Consider the following 20422-nt stretch of genomic DNA (forward strand, 5'->3'; position numbering starts at 1 on the left):
GTGCATTTCGGGAAGCCGTGTTCTCTAAATGTGCTCCATTTTTCAATGCACAGCCAATAAGAGACATTAGTGGCACTGTATAGGCTTCCAAACTTCCAGATATCCACTTCATACTCTTCATTACCGTCAATCAGAAGTTCTAAACACATCAATGAAATTCTATTTACACATTAGAGTCGCTACTGTGATTTCCATACCAAATTCGCTTTGAGACATTAAGAGCTGATCTAAGCACAGAGCTAATTACCTCTGCTGTTTACGGTGTCTCAGATGTAAAAGCGAACGGAACCGATTTGTATTTACACTGTTGCACAGTAACACTGGATCCTTCTGCGGCTGATGGAGCCCGATGGGTGCATTACCAAATCATGCTGCTCATTCCATTTCCGCTGATTATTGACTCAGAAATGACTGTGGCTGATTTTGATGAATAAATGAATATTGCAATGTGATGCAATCAGACAGTAAATGAGACATCTTGATTAAGCAAATTACATTAATCACACAAGAAGAGATTAATCAAGGAAAGAGCAGTTACATGCATGCACCCACGCACAGGCAGGCGTGCATGCTCGCAAACACAGGCTAGCTTGATGAGGACAGAAACAGTACATACGTGAACACAGTGATGAAGAACTTCTTGACCTGTGGGCTGGCGGCCCCCGGCACTTTGAGATAAACGTCCTGAGGTTCTCCTGGAGCCTTCAGTTCAATAAAACACATCAATTCCATTATTCATTCACTCAACAGAGCTGTGTCCTTCACAGAAAAGAAGTATCAAAGTTTGGAATCGCTTATTTATAGGATGTGTCATTATTTTATTCAACATTACCAGAGCCAGGTGTGAAATAATATAAGCTATATAATAGAAGTTATTTAGATGTTGAATAATTATATAATAATAATAATAGTTGAATAATTAGTAGAATATACATATACATATAAATACTGTAACATGATTTATATAATTATAACTATGTTTATATGACATTTTATTATATTATATAATTCAGCATTTAAAGGCCACATGACATAAAACTAGGTTTTGTATAACAGACCGAAGTGTAGAATATTATAAGACCCCCTACAGACTATTCTTTTTAGATTTTGTTTAAAATTAAATATTGAAATTTTGCTTAATATTAACAGATCCAAATGAGACATTATAATAAACTACACAACAGAAACAATTTAGGCTTTTTGTTTAATAATCCGTTTAGAATTTATTGATCAATAATAATATTTTTTTTATTCATGTAATCTCTAGTCATATGATTTGTTTTGAAACACCAGGCTTTCTGGATCTTCATTTTATTAGAGATTTATTCTTAATCCCGTAGATTCAATCATTCTGGAATCTATAATCGTTGTTTTTTTTAGTTTCCTATTAATTATTTGAAACCTGAGGCTGTAGAGAATTATATTATAATCTTAATGTGTTCTTAAAATGTATCTGCATGTACACACTGTCTGCAGCTCAAGTAAGTCTAAATATTTTGTAAGATTCTGCCTGTTGTTTTTCCCAGTCAGATTGTTTACTGTTTATTCCTGAAGGCTAGAACGTCCCCTATCGCATGGTGTCCCCACACTAGGAGGCTTCTGACAATGTAGCGCTGAACACTTGCTGGGATATGACCTTATGATCTCACTTTTGATGAGCAGACAGTTAAAGCGTTGCGCCATTTCAGTTCTTTCTTGGACACAAATACATTATGTACATGGTTTTACAGCTCCAGAGTGGTGCAACTGTCTAACTGCCTGCTTGTCAAAAGACAGGAGATTATAAGTTTGAGTGGCTCCAGGTCAGTCTGAGAATAAGAAGGCCTCCCCCCATGTGATGGGTGGAGTTTTAACTTGCAGATAGAAGTAAACACTAAACAAACTGAGGGTGATTCAAGGCTGGAGCATCTCATAAACTGGACAGGAGCTGGTCTTTTTGACCATCACTGCAATTAAAAACAGTGATCCCATCTTTATGAAAAGAACATTTGGACTTTTACTGAAATCGTTAGTGTGTAATCTTGGCGTTGCAGACACTGGAGTAATGAAGCACTTCCTCCAGTGTCGGCTCGACCCGGCTGATTGGTGGGTGAGGTGCGGCGTGATTGGCTCACCGTGATGGCGGCATGGCAGATGACACCGGGGTCGCTGCAGCGCACCTGGAGTCTGACGCTACCATCTGTGAACGTGTGTGAGAGGAGACGGAGGACAAATGGGGTCTTTAGATCAGTAACAGCGGACAGGACTCTCTAAGTGTGTGCGTGTGTGTGTGTTCTAGAGGGAGAGAGTCAGGGAAAGAGAGAAAGCTGGACAGAGAAAGAGACTGAGCATATGTGTGTGTGTTAGCAGAAGCAGGGTGAGGCTGATAATGAGCAGCACCTGGTGGGCTGTCTGCGGCGGGCGGCAGCCGGATGGCTTTCTTAAGGAAGGTGAGTTCAGGGTGGTAGAAGCGGAAGGTCTGGTCTACCACATGCGGAGTGGGCTCTACATTCACCTGGCAGAGAGCCAGAGGCTGGCCGTCTTCCGCTCGGAAAAACACCTGTGGGGCACATACAGGCATTACAGGTCAGCAACCCGACACAGCAGGACAACATTGTAAAACAACAGGCTTTCATCCATCACTATATAGGACCCTCCAAAGCACAGCATAGTCACTAAACTCTTTAAACCCAAAGAACCTCACACCCTTCCTCACTCATAGAACTATACATGCAGTCTCTATGTGGAAACTAGGCTGAGGTGACCCTTGAGCAAGGCACCCACCCCAAATGGTGGCTGACTACTGCTTTAGGTATGTGTTCTGACTGCCCCAATTAACTAGTGTGAGTGTGTGTTCACTGCCACTGCCACAGATGGGTTCATCAGATGGGTATTTATACAGAGGTTGAATTCTGCTGAACTGCTGAGCGATGGCTGTAAAGTGTGTTTCTAACAATAACTGTTCAAAATGAAATGAAATGGCCAATGGAGTTGGCCTAAATTTAAAAAGGGGATCTACAGGCCACTGGTGACGTGTGGTATGCATTTAAAGGTTAAGTACTACTGAAGGAATTATCCATCAGAGCAGCGGAAAATTAAAATAATGTTCAGGAGAAAAAAAAAGCCTCGTCTGGATCCAGTACAGGACCGTTCTCATGGGAGTCAGGCGTTGTGTCAGCTTCACAGCAGCATGCAACACGTTTGCACATTTCTGGAGGTGGTGTCAGCTTGTGTGCAGCAACACTTGACCCTGAGTGACCCAAGAGTGACATGGGAGTATGGAGTGAAGTGTGTGCATGTGCATGTGTGTATGTCAGCAGTATTGTACAGTGAAACTCTCTCTGGGCTACACATGGCAGCTCTGCAGCCTGCAGGCACAACTACAAAAGCACACACACACACACACACACACACCCAACAGAGCCAGTCATGGTCATTGGAGGACTGATTCATCTCTCCATCTCTGTCTGTCACACACACACCGCAACTACAGGCCTACTCCCAGAACTGCCTGACTCCAGCTTATGGCACTACAGGACCAATTCAAGAAGAACGTATCTCCACAGGACCTCTCCATGGTCCTGCTGCAAATGCATTCCTCCAAAGCAACTGTTGCTAGGTTGGACAAGCTTTACATCACATCGCTAGATAACACCGAGACTGTGTCCGAAAGAGTGCCTCCTACATGCAAAATCCAGATCACTTAAGGGTATTCCATGTCTGCAAGCATACATTGTAAGTACTCTACTTATTGCAGTGGGATTGTTAAAGGGCACTGAAAATGAAAATGACAAAACTCCAAGGAAGTGCACTATATAGTGAAGACGGTATAGTTTTGGACACAGCTTAAAATGCTATACTTCCGAGCTGGACTGTACAAATGGTTCTTTGAAATATTACATTTTTCTGTCCCTTTTTTGTACTTTAAAAGTATAAATGACAAGTAAAGAACATAGAATATTACATTAAATAGCTACGTCCCTAAAAAATAAGGATACTACTACTGGTTCATTGAGCGGTGCCATAGAAGAACTGCTTTTAGTTCCAGAAATAAACAACTCTGTGAAAACCTTTGAATTGGTACAGAACCTTTATTTTGAATTCATTAAACCTTCTTCATGCATATATCTTTTAGATATTAGGTCTTTATTCATGTTTGTATAAGAGAAACGAGATTGAAAGAAACTTCACACCGAGTGAACGGTTCTGTACACTCACACATCTCTTTTATAAACAGGGTTCTATCTGGAAACAAACGTAATTCTAGCCAGTTCGGGGAATTGAACTTGCAACCCTCTTGTCCCAAGCCTGTGAAAGGTTCTTCACACTCAAACATCTATTTTTTAAAAAACATGTTTTTCATTTTCTGGAACCAAAAGTGGTTCTTCCATGGCATCGCTCAAAGAACCAGTTGTAGAGCCTTGATTTTTGAGAGTACATCTATTAAATGTATTGTTTAATGTACTTTAATGTATCACTTAAACTTCTACAGTCCAAAAAAATGCCTCTCTTCACATTCTTTCTGGAACCAAAAGTGGTTCTTCTATAGAATCATTTGAAGAAGCAGTAGTAGCACCCATTTTTTTAAGAGCTGTTTAATGTAAAGTTTAATGTAAAGTTTAATGTAACTTAACGGTCCTTTATACTTATACACTTGTACAATACAACCATATTATCTTCTTCACATATTATAGCTTAAAAAAGCCGGGGTCACAGCGCAGGGCCAGTTTAGTGGACGTGGGTATTAAACCCACAATCCTGTGATAACAGCACTTTAACCACTGTGCCACCACTGCTCTATTTGTAACTAGTTAGTCCGCCAACTGGAAACAACAGATGTAAATATTATCTGAGTTGTGCATCACACAATGTTTGTTTGTCCTACGTCAGTCTGCATGCAACACCGAAGTTGCTACTCTAGAACACGGTCTACAGTGCTACCAGGGTTAAACAAGCTGGATACAAGGGAACAATACGCACACTCCAGTACATGAAATATATGGCCCATGGGTCTGACTTTTCCCTGCTGTGTTACATGTCTCAAATATCCTTTCCTTTATCATTCCTCGAGCCCCTGAGTGCAGCCCACGCTGCCAGCCCAGCACCTCCCTCATTTGCATGTACTGTGCTATATCGCAGCCTGGAAAGTGAAGAGAAAAAAACATAAAAATATGGACACGGTTGACTACATCTCAGGACGAGAAGGCAGAGAGTGCTCAGGGTGATGTGCTTCTGTCAGTGCCCAAGGTGAAAAATCTTCAAACTATAGGAGCCTATAAGCTCTGCTTGTGTTGCTGTAGGTTGTTGTCCATGTCCTCGAATGGTGATGAGCCTGTTAGGAGACTCGGACGCTGAGGCTGCAGGAGAGGTGGTGCTCTCAAGCGTGGACTGTTTTCCGAGCGCCTGGTTAGGCTCTGTAAGCAGCAGGACGTTTGGCAGCCAGTTAGGCCAAAAGTGTGGCTTCAAAAGAGGCATGGCGACGGGTGAGAGAGGCACTGTATGTGCAGTGGCACGGTTTTCTCTACAGCAGAACACAGGCAGCTAGGAGAGCAGTGGTTTAGACAAATGTCGTCTAATCAGTCAGAGTTATTGGTCGAATGATGCACATACTTAGCTGGTAGTATGGGAGTTCTGCACATTTCAGAAATGCGAGGTGCAGACCATGAAGTTTGACACTCTATAAATTTAAACATTCGACATACTAAAGAGCAAGGCAGATACAACATCAAAAGAAAGAGGGGAAAAAAGTGGGCAATGTTCAACATTTTCAAAAACATTTACAGCAAAAGAAAGATTTCTTTAAGCTACTTTTAAGTCATATGAGTTTAATAAATGCCCGTTTTCTTTACTGGTTTGCATTTGTTTTTTATTATTTTTTTTTATGATTAATTTATTTTATGGTTAAAGCTGTTTTCCCTTGGGCATAATCCCACACCCATGCATTTTATCCTACTGTCAGCAATTATAAATGCTAAAATCCTTCATCTGTTTAAACCAACTTTAAATCACAATACATGAAATAAATGTAAAACAATTTAAATGTTTGGGAAAGAGATTAAATCATAAATTAGGCAAAACTGGCTCTTCATACTAAGGATGACACTGAATATGAGGCCCCTGAACCCCAGGTTTAGTTTCATTTTAATATCTATTATTCAGTAACAAGTAGAATGTATTAAACAGCTACTAAGATGTCCTTAGTAAGTAATTATTCAGTAATTCCTTTAAACTATTTAACAGCTTCTATAAATTAGTAAGCAACATATTATTCAGTAACTACTAGACTGTATATAATAGCTACTATAAATGACTCCGTAACTAATTATTCAATACCTACGAGAACATACTCAATAGCTGCTATAAATGACTCAGTAACTAACTATTCAGTAACTAATAGACTGTACTCAACAGCTACTATAATTGACTAATTGATTAATGAGTGCAATCTTATTAAATAGCTATTATACATTATTATTGTTTAAGCTTTAGTGACTATTACCTGTCAAATTAGTCATTATTCAGTGATAGCAGTATATTATTCAGTAACTTTGTATTCAGTAACCTCTATTATTTCCATTAACTACTAGTATTCAATAACACTACTATAAAATTATATATAAATTATGCATTGATTCAGTATACTATAAATTATTCAGTAACTACTCGGAAACTGACATGGTTTGAGGGCGAGGAATGTTTAAAAGGTTAACAAAACAATTATAGTTTTACAACATCCCAACTGGCAAATGCTTTGTTGCTGAATTAAGGGTGTAGGGTGAATGAAGGGTGATTTCGAAATGAAATCAAAATTTTCTTCTCTCTGTCCATTTGAAATTGATGCATTTGTGTAGTTTTGCACTTTCAGACAACGGATATAATAATAATAAAGAAAATTAATCTCCGTCACGCCAATGCGGAACAATAAGCAGCCGCGTGAGAAAAAAAAGCCACATGGGGTCAGTGGACAGGCAGTGGTCAGCCAGCAGGTCTGCTTGAGCTCATCCGACACGCCCATCTCTTCAGCTCAGGAGCGTTAATCATAGCCACGGTGGCACAGGCTATTACAGCCGCACACAAACAAGATGGAAGGCACTATTGATTGCACGTCAGAAGCGGACTTGACGTTTCGGGTCACAGTGGATTAACGGAATGCAAACAGAAACCCGTCGGACAGGCCAACAACGCTTTGGAGCGGATAACAGATGGAATAAAAGCAAGGAAGGAGTCTGAATGCAAATTGTTCATGTTCATAAGAATATCCTCTAGTATTTCATGCCTAGTCATTTTTGATCCAAAACTGTGATACAATGGAACAGACATAAAAATAAATAAATAAAACAAGAATGAAATAAAAACAAACAAACAAACATTAGAGCCGCAAACATGTGGAAGATTTCACTGCATTCCATGTCCAACATCACCTTTTCCCCTAGAGGCCTAATCAGTAGTCTGAAGAACACCTTAATGTGTACAGTGCTTATGATAGCACTCTCCTAATTGATACCTTTAATTACCAACACACAGACAAATGTCTAAACATTACCCAGTAATATCAATCTGCATGCAAATTTATTCATGAAAGCAAAATGGTGCCGCTTAGAAATAAACACAGATATGTGCTGTGAGCAACTGGACTGCTGGAAAAGAGGATTTTACTCTGCACCATTATCATTTGTATTTGATCAATTTATCAAATGGCATTAAGATAAATGTGCTCACTGAACTAAATCCATGTTTGCTGTGAAAATATGATATTAAAAAAAATACTTTCATGCACCAACTTGCTTGGATTTTCTGTCAGACTCTCTATGAGTTGTAGAGAGTCAGCTGGGGATCGTTACTCCTACCTTGATGGACTTAGCCAGAACTGTGTTGGACTTCTGCTTGTGAGCAAACTGTGGACTTTTAGAGCTCTTTAAACCGCCCGTGTCCTGCAACATCAAAGCAGAAAGCCAAGAATCAACATCACATATTTTCATAGCTACAGGCCTCCTTAAAAGCGCATTCATATCCTACAATCACGGTGGAGAGAACTTCGCAGTAACCGCAGAATAAACAACTTAATGTGTAAACAGGACGATGAGAGCTTTAGAGGGAACGTTTAAAGCCTGCTGCAAGCTGTGCGATAACAGCACTCTTACAGGTTTACTGCTTGTCACACTCTACGAGATAATGCCAGTAAAAATCCCGGCCAAATTCTGTGGCAGACTGCACCCCACGCCAGATTATATGATAAAGACTCTCTGGTGATTCCCTGATAGGTCTACCATGCAAGATGGTGACCACATTCCACTTGGGTCAATCAACACTTTGAGGCGTGAACTGTCCATCATCCCACACTCCTTGTGGAATTTAGACATGGGTCATGTATCAAGATTTGCTCCGACATTTCTGATACTGTTAAAACGTACTACTTACAGTAGTGAGACTAGGGTGGACACAATAGCAGAATTTCAATACAGAAGACAAGTGTAGCTGAAAATCAGAAAGCTTGATATTTGTATTTATGTATTTATATATATGTATTAACTTGGTCAACTACAGGGCTGACCATAGACCACATAACTTTTTAAATGCTGGCAACATACAGGGTTGCTAGCTTATTAATATAATGTATTTATAGGAATACACAGTATTTAAATGTTCTCCAAACTGCTACACTGCAGCAATAGTTTTACATTAAACAGAAATGTTCAGCCTTAAACCAAACACTGCAATCCAACATAGGAACATCATTCCAACCATGGTCTGATGTCGCTTTAATGCCTTGGGTCCAGGACATCATAAGATAATCCTTTATTAGTCCCACAGTGGGGAAATTCTCATCATTAATGGACTAATGAATTCTGGATTGTAACTGCAAATTCTGTAGGGGAATGCCAGGTATCCCTGTCTGTGAACTAAAGCTTGGCCATGAATGGGTAATGCAGCAAGACAATGACCCTAGGCACACAAGTAAGTCTGCAAAGAAATGGTTAAAAAGTAATCTAACCCAATATAATGTTAGGTTATGTTGAGGAAGGACCAAGAACAGCAGTTAATGAAAGGAAGCTCAATGGCCAACATTCCTCCAACCCATTGCAGAATTGATCAAGCTGTATTTGCTGTAGATTTGTCTGTAATATATTTTTATACAGGATAATCTTGTTGTTGTGCCCTTTATTTAATTAGACTCTCTTTATGTAGTTTTGGGACTTAAACGGTGGTCGGATTATATTTAAGTTTGAAATAATTTAAGAAATACAATACATAGACAAAAGTATTGGGACACTTGCTCATTTATTTATTTTTTTCTGAAATTAAGTATTTAAAAAGAGTTTATCCAGATTTTGCTGTCTCTACTGTCCAAGGAAGAATTTCTAGTAGATTTTGGAGAACTGCGGTGAAGTTTTAAAAGCATTCAGTGACAAGAGCATTAGGGAAATCAGGAAATTGGATGATCTGATTCAGCCTGCATAGTTTGCAGGACTGGCACTGTTCTGCAGTCTTATCATTTAACAAGCAGCTAATACATTTGTACTGTATTTCTATGCAGGTACTAATCAATGATCCATAGAACATGGATACACAGAGAAGCTGAAGAGGTAACAATGACTTTCACTTCATTCCAGCCATGTCCAACTTTTAGAAAGTACACCTTAGAGTATCCTAAGCTCTGAGAGAAAAAGATGTGTGTGTGTGGGGGGGGGGGCACAAACCACAGCAGTAGCATAAGATCCTAGCTGAGTTTTCTTCAGAGACACAGCTTACCTGAGAGCGAGCCCAGCTGAGATCAACTTCACCGTAAAGAGACTTTCTCGAAGAGTGAGATTATACCTGAGAAAAAAGAGCTTATCCAAAAAGAGAGAGGAGCCTGCAAGCCAACCTAAGAAGAACTGTGTAACTGACTAAAGTTTTACCTGGGAGGGCAAGACATGGCCGGAGAGGAAAGTCTGGTACTTGAGTGGGATGTGGACGCTCTCTTTGGGACGCAGGTACACCTGAGGGGTTGAGCTGTTGTCCTTCAGGTGAAACATCTCCGCCTCCATCGGTGTGGAGGTCTTCGTCAAGTCCTTAAAATACCTCCATTCCTCAGCCTTCACTAGAACACTGCAGACAGAGAGTGAGTGAAAACAAACAGAGTGAGAGAAATGAGAAGAACAGCTCATGGTCCTTTTGGAGCTTTCCAACAGTTTTCTTTTTCTTTTTTTTCTGCTAGCAAGAAAAGCAGTGTGCATTATGTTTTTCCCCCTCCTATGAGCCAGGAAAGAGTAAGCTCTCAAATTCTAAAGGAATGGAATTTCAGGGAACGTGTTGTAAAAAGATAACATGTACTCAATATACGGAATAGAAAATATCACTTTCTCTTTCAGAGTGGAAAAAATTTCATGCACAAATATATGAAGGAAAAGGGTGCTTTAGACATCAAAGGCTGCACCTCAGGCTATTGTAAAGTGAATATTCTCAATAGATGATCAAACAGAACAGTAGGTTTTCGAAACTGTGGCTTGCATGCATGGGACGCGCACTGGAAATTGAGTCTCGACGTGTTTTATCGCATTCTGTTCCATAATACCCAGCACTAAAGGCAGCGTGTAATTCTCAGACTTGCACAAACTCCCAAAGAGGAGAAGATTGGAAAGTGACAATAGGATACTGCACGGTTCAGAAATAGTAAAGGAACTGATGGGGTTGGTTGAGACAGCTTCACTCTCATCCATCTAAAATACAGCATTTCAACAGGTTAGGAATTTGATCTCTCCACAGACAGAGGCCCAACGAGAATCAGAGAAAGTGGATCTAGATATAAGGCCTTTTGAAGCTTGTGTCAAAGTTGTGTGTATATACTGTAGTACACCAATATCAGATGTTGCAAAGCACACATTCACACACAGCTAACATCAGAGGCTACAGACGCTGTACTGCGCAAAACAGAGTGACATGACAGATCTGCAGGTGTTGATGGCTTCCCACAGGAACAGTGCAGCTTCTGGATAAGGTCTCTCACCCGCATTACAGACAGTGTGGCAGGACCCTGGGGTGTCTTCCTCAAGCGCCACAGGTCTGAGGTAAGCGTGAATATGTTACACCATCTTTTGGTTCTGCTCTCAAAGCAAGTACACTATTTCAACTTTTGGACATTTCTATGTTTAGACAATTGCATACCTGATGCTCATTGGTTGGGACTTCACAAGCAGAACTGAAGGCCTAATATCACACCAACATCATTAGAAAGTGACAGTGCAATCAACCAATCATGTTCTGATGTATAGAGGCTGGGACCAATTACATGCAGAAAAGCAGAAGTCTGGGTCCTCTGGATATACTAGATGCGTCACTGGCTGTGAATACAAGCGGTAGCCTAACCAGGTTTTAGTCAGCTGTTAAAAGTAGAAACCAATGGCAGAGTTGCTGTTAGCTTAGCACTAACCTACTACTAGAATCCTATAGAGGGGCTATCAGATATTAGCATTGTTGTAGAGGTGGGCTTTTGTCCTCAGCTTCTGACTGTGTTTTGACTAAAACCTAGGTCCAATTGTCGTTTACAGTTGAGGGTTGACCGTTCACACTTAACACTCCATAAATGTTAATGGATATTCTTGTGGTTTTCGTGATTTACTACTAATTACTGATTTAGCTTGCTAGTCTTCTCCGAGTAGGAACACCTTGCAATTCACCACATTACATACTAAACATATTCAAATGACTAATATTGATCATAAAACAATACATTTTTGTGTGCTTGGTAATCTGAGACAGGAAGGGTTGGCTTCTTGTAGGCGTTCAGATGTCCTTCAACACTGAATTCTATTATTAGAGTATGACTTGCCATCTATATCAGGCTCAAATTGCTGAACTAATATTTCAGGCACACCATGAGAGCTCTTCCTCTCACCCCTATTTCAAGTGCTGCTAACCTATGTCCATTTCTATGGTCACTGCTCTGACATACTGATTCCTGTTTTGCACGCTTGTTGACCTGCCAGCACTGGAAAAGCTCTGACCCAGCCCATTCTTGTATCTGTCTACAATCTGGAAGGTTGCACAAAGTATCCAAGGTTTAATACTTTTTCAATATGGCTCATGTCATTAAAACCTCTCTTAAACCATGTCAACTTTTGTAAAATTATACAATTTACACAGTCACTATAGAAAGTACACAAGTCTGCTCCTAGAACGGTTCTGGGCTCAATTTGGGGAGGGGCTCATTATCTTTATCATTATCTTGCTTTCACACAGAAGACTTTCCATATGAACCTAGGCTCATCAGTTTATTACTTCTCCCTATTTACCTTGGATACAAACCATCAAGCAGCCGAGAACAGTGATTTCTAAAGTCACAAGATTTCACTGTGCAGAAACACCTGCAAACAAGGAGCTGCTCTCATAGGAGTAGCTTTTTAGCCATGCATGTAATAGGTTAAAAAAGACACATGACGAAATTAACCATGCAACCCAACACATAGTGCCATGTCTTTGGAGCTGGGGGAAAAATGCTAGTGTGAAAACAGAATAATAATAAAACCATGGTTTGATACTGAGATCAAGATGACATGATTTAATAAGCCTTGTTTTAGGGTCCCCTTTTTTACTTATTTGTTTTTTAAATCCTGGTTTTCCTGCTGGTAATTGCATGGATCACAATGGATACAACCATCTCTCCTATTGCAAAGTTCTTGCGGATCTCCTGTGTCAACATTTTCTACCCTACCTTTTTGAGTCTAACCTTATTTGGACTGTAATGCAGTCAGGGACCCAACTCCAAACAGGTTCAGCCTTCACTTCAGCACACAGTCAATATTTGTTCAATTTTATCAAGCCAAGCCACATTTCAACTAAATCGCCCCAACCCTTTTATCTGAGCTGAATATGTAGTCTCATCTCCATCCGAGCAATACTGTTTATCAGTGCTAGCCTTAGCTCGGTCTCTATAATGTGTTTAACCACTTAGCAGCGCTGCCAAACTGATTATTAATCAGCCCTGAGAATATCAAGACACAGGTAATCCACCAATCAAAGTCATTTATGATATGTGGCCTGGGGTATAAACAATGATTTAATGATTTAATATCTGTTTGGGGAGCTTGAACATTACTGTCTGGCCTCAGTGTAGCCTACAAGCCAAACGTGGCATGCTATAATGCACTATAAAATGTGAACTAGTGCATCCATAATTGAAGGCCAGGAGAATGACTCCACTACATTTTCTGCCCCCATCCTTCCCCTTCTCATGGAGATCCACACTGGGGCCTGAAGATAATTTCTAACATGTGTGTGCTCTAAATCAAAGGGCTTGTGCAGCTACAGTTCCATGAACATTAATGAGCAGCCTGAAACACATGGGGAAAGTGATGAGGGTCTCTCATCACCCCAACGCTTAGACAAAGGGGCTGCAGATTTCTGACGTTGTACCTACCCCTCTGCATTACAGTATGATCTGATTACTGCTCATTCAACCGCCTCTTAACTCAGGAGTCATTAATCCTGCTAGCTGTTTTCAGCCCACTGAGCACCTCTCACAGTCTTTAGCGCTGATCTAGTGACTAACATCAGAGCTGGAAGGCTGATAGCTTGTCCCATCACATAAGCATGATCTTTGCACACTGGAGAAATTGGCTGGTCTTCATCAATGACTTGAAATGATAATGTTTGACATAGTTATGTGACGCGTTACTGGCATCTTAATTGGGCGTTTGATGAAACTTGTTTCTGATAACTGCTGTGAGTTATACAACCCGAATGAAATTTCATACAAGTTTCAAGAAACTGAAAGTTGAATGAAAGTTTCACTGTATGAACTTGAAAGATGCGGTTGAAGGGCTGCTGGTGCCAATGTTAGCTTTGCTGTGTTAGCCTGCTGTAGTCTATGGTGTCCTATGTAGCGGGGATATTTTTATTTTCCCTTACATCCCAGATGATTGTAGCCAGATTGATACAATATATGTAAAATACTCACTAGAAACCACTGAACAATTTTTAAATGACATCAAATAGAGTTAAGCCCAAAACTGCGGATACCCATTTGAACTGGGGTTCTTCAATACCTATCCTTTATCTTACCAAACAAAAGCCACAGAAAAATGTTAATCCGATCCAAATGATTTCCTGTTTGTCCAGCTGAGCTTTTGCAAAGGCTAGGCGAGCTTCTCTGTGCTGTTTTATAAAAGTGAACTCCTTCTTGGTCAGCATCCATGGAAATCAGCCTTGTGCAGTGTCCACTGAAAAGTCTGCATCAGAATTGCTCAGGTTTATCAGGATGGCCTTGGTGGTGATCTCTGGATTCTTCTTGGCCTCTTGTACTACTGTACAGAGCATGGGTCACTTTTGACATCCTACCATGGCCTTCGAGATTTTCACAGTGAGGAACTCCTTGTACTTTTTGTGACCACAGGCATTTAAAAACACTTGGATATGGCTTTATAGCCTTTCCCCGTTCTTTAGAGCAGCCATAATGTGCAGCTGAAGGTCCTTACTGAACTAGGCTCCATGACTTGCAATTGACTAGCAACTGACTAGAGGTCTACTGCATTAGCTGTTCTCAATTTATAGTTGATCAGAACATGATCAACTCTAGAACAGGGTGGAAATGTCCATGATCATTTGGAATAGTATAGAACTTTGCACTTGCAACATTTTCAAGGGGTACGAATAACTTTGGACAAGGCATTTCTACTAAAAATGTAACATAAAAACATAATAATGATAACAAATGATCATTAACGTTTTAGTGCAATGCATTTCTGCTTTTTGTCACTTGCTTATGTCACTTCCAGCCAGAAGAAACCTACTGGTTACATAAAAAAAAATCACTACAATCACAATTTGGCACGGATATTAATAATTGTGAGCTTGACTGTATCTCTCAAAATGCTTGGACATGATGTTTCACGTGACCTGCAACCACTTGCATGAAAGTTTCATCATGTAAAGCCAGTTTTGGAGCTACACTGGGAGCTGCCTGCCTGTACTGTGACTGCAGATAAAACCTTCACAGGATGGTGCTTTAACTGCTTGTGTGTGACTGACATGGTCCGGAATAATTGTATGCATGAGTGTGTGTTGTGAACATGTTTATGTGTGTGTAAAATCCCACCTGAGCTCCGGGTCGTCACACTCAATGGTGACCGTTTGTGGAACATTGAAAGGGTTCTTGAGCACAAACTCGAAGAACTCAGCGGTCCCGAGCGTGGCATAGAGCGTGTGGTTTGTGGTGATGGCCTTGGTCAGCATGTTAGTAATGCCCTCTGCTTTACAGCGCTCTCGATACGCCTCAATCAGACGCAGGTCCTGAGAGTGCTGCGCACGATCCTCCTTCCTCCTCTGGGGGGTAGAAGAGATTAGAGCAAGAGAATCAGCAAACAAAAGCCATGGGCCGATAATTGATGTATGCAAATGATTTCCTTTCACGTGCCTCGTGATTTCTTTTCCCCATTGCATCCCATTTTTAAACCATTCCCTTTGTACAAGCATTCTAATCTATGGTTAGTTTAAAAATGTGCACAATGGAACAGACTGTTACAGGCCAATTATAGGACATGCAAAGAGAACATCAGCAGCTAATTAACAACACACACACACATATGCAAAGATTATATGATTTTTAGCCTGGTGAAGAATGCTAGGGCTCATGCAAATGAAACACTGAAACTCTGGTACATGAGATCTGCCCTCCTTCAGAGTGTAATATGGAATATGAAGTGACAAAGTGTAGTTTGGATACATTTTAAAAATTAAAATGTAATAAAATCATTCTGAATATATACAGTAATATACTGTATTACCATCTGAGACAATGCAGGCTCTACAGTATAGTTCTGTGGATGGTAATCGTTATATTAACTCAGTCATTAAGTCATGCTCAGTGTACCACTTGAATGAATTTTAAAAATGCATGGGAAATTACGTCTCAACACAGCTTGTAACCTGCAGCTACTTGCATGAAAGCTTCATCATGTAAAGCCAGTTTAGGAAGTACATTCAATTTTTAACGCCACTGACATTCAGTTTGAATAATTCTGCTGAAGATCTGCATTCTGGATCTACTTTTACGTTTTCAAGTAGAGGAGGTCACGTTTTATTCTAATTAAAATTTGCTACCAAAAAAGTAAAACCATTGTTTTTAGTGGAGGTACGCATAATATGACTATAGTATGACTTGTGACTTGAGTTGTATATAAAAAGCAAGAATATTCTAATAATAATTGTAATATTTGAAAAGAAACTTTGGATTAGGCTGCCTACTTTCATTTGGAGTAGGCTGGCTCTGGACACCTTATTGACACCATGTCTCGTTCACATGCAACTCTCTTGTGGGTGATGTGTATATATATGTAGTATTATACATATTATATATGTAAAAAAAAAAAAAAAAAAAATCATAATATAATAAATAATCATAAATAATTAAATAAATAATCCATTTCACCAGCCACACTGGGCAAGAGAACACAATCAAATGTGGATAAAAAATGTAAAAGAACCGTCTTAATGCAAATCTACAGATCAAACTAGTACACTTGAGACTCCATCCTATCACTACAATAAAATCGGATTTTAGGTCAGGGCAGAGTGAAGTGTGGATTTGAGGATAGAGAGGCAGTGAGAGAGTTATGTATTTTTGTATTTTTTTTGTGTGTGCAGCCCAGATCGGTTTCGAGGCACTGTGTGCCCAGCTGAAGAGACTTTGTAGAGATGTTTTGAGATATAAGTATGAATACATACTGGATTTTTGTCCTAAGATGAATATGATCAGCCAAAGCACAGTTCCTGTTGAGTTGGCTTCTTCATTAAATGAGAATACCATCATCTTTTGTTCTATTTAACTAAAAAAAAGGAAAAGATCATTCAAGGCTGTGTTTGGCTGAGCGACATACTTTTTGTCAATTTTTTAATAATAACAGTATGTCACTAACTGCCAGAAAAAGTTATTTAGCATTGTGATGCCATTTCTTTTACGTGTGCAATGATCTGGGACGGCAGCTTTGCTAAAGTAGTGAAAATCTAATAAGATTTCATGTCTTGGCTCATGAACTTGGTCTAGTTAAACGAGTTTTGCCAAAGTATTGCTTTAAAAGGATGTCAGTTCATTGCCACAATATAGACTCTCACCATGGAGCTGCTTTTCTCTTGCATGGTGGGTGTGGCGTTCTCCTCGCGCTGACGGACAGCTGCCATCCTGTCAATCTTCCGCTGCCGCACTTCTTCCGTCTCGCTCTGGCCTTGCAGCAGAACCCCGCCCACTTCTCTCCTTCGACTCTGCAGGAGGCCGGCCAGCTCGCCGTCACTCTCTGGCAACCTCTGGGCACGCTTTGTGTTCTGTGCTGCAATGCATACACAGACACAGACACACAGTATAAACACTGTAACTTTATTGTTCTCTATATTGTGTGAAAATTTCATTATGAACTTCTGATTGTGATGGAAACTTATTATTTTTTAGTCTTAACCAAAGCAGGGTATTAAACTTGTGTCTGCCATGTGGAGAGCTGTGTTGTTACCCACTATTAGGGCTGTGCAATATGGTAAAAATGTCATATCACTATATTTAAAAACAATTTCAGGACATATATTTATTGCAATATTTTATACAAATTCACAACTAGCTGTAGAAAACTTCTGTCCATCTGTCCAAACTCTCCCATAATAAGTGCAGTGATTTTTATTATTTTTTTTCTTTCAAAACCATTCAGTTTTACAGGACTAATTACACACTCTGCAAAAAAAAAAATGCAGTTGGTCAGTGTTCTTCATGTACTGATGATATTAACAATTTACTCAGAAAAGCATATTGTGTATTACAATAACACATCTATCATTATTTGATAACAAGTTATGATATTGCCCACCCCTACTCACCACACTACACCAGCTTATGTTCGACACAAACTGGGGGCATTTGGATTTGAATAATACTTTTATTAACCTCAAGTTCTAACTTCTTAAAATGAATTAATTTCATCCACACCGAGTGTGTGAGTAGTGTGCAACATATCATAAAGAGGGCATTGTGTCCCCACTGATGTCTAGTTTGGGCCTATCATCTGTACTGGGAAGATGATATCATACTATCATAGTTGGGTGTCTATTACTTCCCTATATAATCCTGGACACCTGGACATATTTCGTAGGAAGGAGATATTCCTCCTGAAGCTGCATGAGTGAAGTAAAAAAAAGCCCCATGTCACAGAAGAATCACTTTTGGTCCCATAAAGAACCCTTTTTGCAATAGAGATGTGCCTTGTGCTCAAAGAACCTTTTGTAGTAGCTTTGTGTATAAGAGTGCATAGCTTTATAGTGCTCCATCCTGTCCAAGACTAATGTAGTCTAATGATTCCCTATGGCTACCACTACTGATACCTCTACTACATGAAAGGGTCATACTGTAGGGGGGAAATTCAGTACCATTGAGATTGAGGACCATGTTTGAGGACAGACTCCCTCCTCTGAAGCTTGCAGGAGCCTGGCTGGGCTGGACGATGTGAGAGCGAGACGGAGGCAGGAGAGGAGATGAGCTCAGGCCTTTCTGCACCGCACCACCTGGTAAACATAAGGTTAATTCAGTTTGCTTTGGGTCTAGTCCATCTGACTGGATTCTTGGACTACCAAGCACTTCACACAACAGTCTGAATTAATAAAATTTTAGATTAATTGAATAGACTAAACCTACTTATCTCTCATTGGCTTCTCGGTTTAAATAATAACCTGAAAACTGTCTCGCCGTTCACTGTTAAAACAAGCACCCTCTTCAAGGGCAGAGCCATTGAAGCCCACAGAGCCATTAAAACTAGAGGCTAGTTCATTCACACTGCTTCTATGCCTGAGTCTAGGACTCTTTTGTGTCACACCCTGGCAGAAAGCCGTGCTAATGTCGCCTGTATTGTTATCCTGATCAAACTACCCGTTTACGTACTGACTGTGACTGTGAAAGGTGTATTGATTGAAGCTTTGGAGGGTATTTAGTGCTCAAAAGGAAAGCGAATCAGCGTGTGATGGAAAATAACCATAATACAAGTGTGCCAATGACACGGATAGCACAAACCCCATTTCTGCTTTATAAAAGGCCACAGAATCAGCGGTCCTCTAACAGCAGCTGACCACTCAGCTGGTGACCTTTACACTGTGCTTCAAACCTGTTCACAGGTCCAGCTCTACTTTCATGTCTCTCTCTGTTGCTGTCTCTCAAGAGGCTGCTGGCTCTAAATGACAGCATTAGCTGCATTAATCCCCAACACCCATGGGGTTAACACCAACATAAACAGCTGGTTGGTGTATTGTGTATGATTACAACTAGGTGAGGACTGTAATTAGAGCACATAAGCAGAGCAGGGTCAGACTGAGGGGAGGCAGTTCCTGGCACGCTGCTTTTGATTGATTAGCTTCTATAGAAACCAGCAGTGGTGGAACACGTAGGCCTGCATGTGCACATTTTCAACAACCTCCTCAGGCTGCAGCCTGTCAGAGCAGTCCAGCACCGTGTCCTGCTTTCTGTTTAAGTAAGCTACTGTCAGTTCCAAATCTGCCTTATTGTACAAGACCATATGATCTGGGAGGATGTAGGCAAGCCAGTCATCATTCATGTGAGCCAATCACCACATCTTTCATCTATCATAAAGAGAGCTAACTGTCAGACTCTGTCTATACTGAACTTAGGCTATGCTCAAGGGTGAAACATCAGATTATTTTTTTTTTTCAGCTGTGTGAAATCAGATTTGAGCCACTTTCAAAAGTGCTCCTCGATCAGAAACCTATTCTATTCAATCTTTGGCGTAACTAGGATCTTATAAAAAAAAAAAAACAAACAAACAAAAAAAAAACACACAAAAAAGCAAAACAAAAACACAAACTAGTTTCCCATATGAAATATTCTTAAATATAAATTTACGGGGAATTTGCTTGTCATTTTTATCTGAGATGAATATATGTATATCATGTATATGTAATATAAGTAAATTAATGAAAAAAAATCATTTTTAGACTTGCTGATTACCCATTTAATATCGAAACTATGTTACATTAATAACTTTTCTGCTCCACCTTAAATGGTACAGCTATTGCAGTGTACGAGGCCTGCATCCCAATCCTTGAGAACACATTTTGATACTTGAAAACTAAGCTTGGGTGTTAAGTGAAGTGTTCAGCAAAGTTTAAATAGAAAACACAAAGCAGAACTATGATAAAACACTTCCGGGGAGAAGTGGAGAGGCGATAGGTGCTGAACGGGAGGGACGCAAGGGAACGTGGGGTAGTAGCTCTCACCGTCGTCCCTCCCGTTTAGCACCTATCGCCTCTCTGCTTCTCCCCGGATACGATGCTGGGGATACGATGCTCTGCAATAAAGCAGAGAGGCGACGGGCATCAGACGTGAGGGACGACAAGCACACAGGGCTTTAGCTCACCAGGTTGCTCAGACTTAAAGACTAGGCAGAGTTATGTTAGCCTTGAGATTGGTCAGGGGTATACTGAT

The 20422-nt window shown here is 40.2% G+C and overlaps 1 protein-coding gene across 4 annotated transcripts in view; it reads right to left on the reverse strand.

Moving 5' to 3' along the window:
* The window catches only part of nphp4 (nephronophthisis 4), a 207082-nt gene that overhangs the window by 12032 nt on the left and 174628 nt on the right, over positions 1-20422 (reverse strand). For all 4 annotated transcript variants that reach the window (XM_072681571.1, XM_072681570.1, XM_072681573.1 and 1 more), the window contains 8 exons: positions 18361-18495; positions 17068-17279; positions 15053-15279; positions 9879-10068; positions 7827-7910; positions 2380-2539; positions 2115-2179; positions 617-702 (listed from right to left, as the gene is read on the reverse strand). In XM_072681571.1, coding sequence (XP_072537672.1) covers positions 617-702; positions 2115-2179; positions 2380-2539; positions 7827-7910; positions 9879-10068; positions 15053-15279; positions 17068-17279; positions 18361-18495 — 1159 coding nt within the window. The remainder of the gene's footprint in view (positions 1-616; positions 703-2114; positions 2180-2379; positions 2540-7826; positions 7911-9878; positions 10069-15052; positions 15280-17067; positions 17280-18360; positions 18496-20422) is intronic.

The sequence above is a fragment of the Salminus brasiliensis genome, chromosome 6 (assembly GCF_030463535.1).
Source record: "Salminus brasiliensis chromosome 6, fSalBra1.hap2, whole genome shotgun sequence".
Classification (NCBI taxonomy): domain Eukaryota; kingdom Metazoa; phylum Chordata; class Actinopteri; order Characiformes; family Bryconidae; genus Salminus; species Salminus brasiliensis.